The sequence below is a fragment of the Larimichthys crocea genome, unplaced genomic scaffold, assembly GCF_000972845.2.
Source record: "Larimichthys crocea isolate SSNF unplaced genomic scaffold, L_crocea_2.0 scaffold75394, whole genome shotgun sequence".
NCBI classification, from domain to species: Eukaryota; Metazoa; Chordata; class Actinopteri; family Sciaenidae; genus Larimichthys; species Larimichthys crocea.
Genome location: NW_020859952.1, coordinates 1 through 2,051, shown reverse-complemented (window position 1 = coordinate 2,051; position 2,051 = coordinate 1). Strand labels below are relative to the sequence as shown.

Sequence of the window (2,051 nt, the reverse complement as noted above, 5' to 3'; positions counted from 1 at the left end):
TATGAACATCTACAACAGGCAGGTCATGTGAAGGAATAATATTGCGAACATATCTTTTAAAATGCTGTATCTGTTCTTGTTGCAGGAATTCACAGCATAACAACAGTCAGTGAAGTATCAGTCAAAGCTGGAGGTTCAATCTCTATCCCATGTCTCTATGGCCCACAATACATAAACCATGTGAAATATTTATGTAAAGGATATTCATGGAGGTGGTGCTTGTATGCAGTTAGAACAGACCAACAAAGTTCAGGAAAGTATTCAATCTCTGATGACAAAAACAGAAGAATCTTCACCGTGACTATAAATGATCTGACGGGTAAGGACACTCATTATTGGTGTACTGTGGTGATTAAAAGATGGCCAGATGAGAGAGCATATTTTCATCTGTCAGTCACTGAAGGTAAGAGTCCTTAAACATATTTATGCACATTTCAAATCCTTTGGGAAAATCTCAACATTTTCTGCATATGACACCTTTGAAACATCTCCAGAATGCATCAAGGCTATGCACAGTTTTATACTGGATACTATTTGTTTTCCTTTAAGGCACACCCAGTCTTTATGTGGACCATCAGGAGATTACAGCATTTATAGGAGAGAATATAACTATTAATTGTCACAATGGTAACACTGGAGCAATGAGCTGGTGCAGATTGGGAGACGCATGTGTGACATCGTCTAGATCAATTGGTGGAAGAAGAGTGACCATCGATACAAAGAACCGTAATGTTTTCACTGTGACTATGAGCGGACTGAGGACAGAGAGCAGCGGCTGGTATTATTGTGTCAAAGGAGACTTCCAGATGCCAGTTTATGTAACTACTGCTTGTAAGTAGTATAAGTGATTTAAATTCATAAATACTGAATGTTTTGATTTAATAATAGATATTAGCATTACTTATAATCATATTACAGTGGTGCTCATTTAAATTATTCTTACACACCCACATTTAGCCATATTGTCACCTACATCTGAACACGTGACTCACGCCTCTGTCTTTGCCAGTGAAGCGCCTACAGCTCATGGCGGACACTTCAGGTTAGTAGTATGTAGCATAAACATGCAGTATTTATAAAATGTGTGACCATTATGTGGTCCATCTCTAAATGTGTTTTTACTCAGATAAGTTCTAAGATGAATTGTCAGTAACATATAGGACTTTGTAATATTTGCATATTGTATGACATATAGTGCAGTGAATGACCAAAGTTCTGAATAGATATCACTAGATGTCATAGAACTGTTTAAATAACACCGTTCTGTCCTTGTGTTTATTAATTTGCACTGTGCTTAAAACTTCATGCTGCAGTTCTACCAATCTCTCAACAAGTTTCTCAATCCGACTGACCTTGTTGGTCCTCTTTGTAACGGTGACCTCATTCATCTGGTTTATGGTCAAAAGACACAGTAAGTATCATGAATTCATAAATTAGGTTTAGGTTGAAATGAGGGCCATTGTGCATTTTTGTCATTAAGCATTCAGAGTCAATAATTGGTGTTTACTCTCTCTTGTTAGTGCGAATCAAATTAGACTCATCAGCCACAACAACAACGACAACAACGGTAAAATATGCTGTTTCATTTTTCAATAACATTTTTCCAGAGAAAGTTGCATTACACCATGGAAGTAAAGAGGATATCATTGCCATTTTTTTTTGTTTACCACATAAATATACTGTTGCTTTTTTGTTGTGAAGGACATACAATAACCACAATTAGAATTCAACCAAGAATGGGTTGGATCAAAAAGTTATAATATAGCCTGAAGGTAGTCATGTTGATAGAGTCTAATTAAACTGCATATTCTTACTTTAGATGACACTTGTTTTTCACCTTTAACACAGGCTGAAACGGAAGTAAGATACATGAGAAGAACTTCGGATGAGGTAACTCTTACAACACTAAAACACACATAAGTACATTTAAATGTTTTCTTTTTCAAAACTCAAGCATTCACTTCTGTCTCTTCTTCTTCTTTACCCAGAGGTCCCATGCAGAGAGTGAAGTGGAAGGAATATAAACTTGTTTGATTAAAGTGACTTTAAGC

General features: G+C 36.3%; 1 protein-coding gene across 1 annotated transcript; it reads left to right on the top strand.

The window, feature by feature from the left end:
* Nucleotides 1-210: 210 nt before the first annotated feature.
* LOC109139740 (uncharacterized) lies at nt 211-2,050 on the top strand. Its single transcript, XM_027276977.1, has 8 exons — nt 211-403; nt 550-831; nt 946-956; nt 1,005-1,042; nt 1,314-1,411; nt 1,521-1,567; nt 1,849-1,890; nt 1,989-2,050. Exons 2-8 carry the CDS (start codon nt 642-644, stop codon nt 2,022-2,024), a joined length of 462 nt encoding a protein of 153 aa, XP_027132778.1. The 5' UTR covers nt 211-403; nt 550-641; the 3' UTR covers nt 2,025-2,050.
* The last annotated feature ends 1 nt before the right edge of the window (nt 2,051 follows it).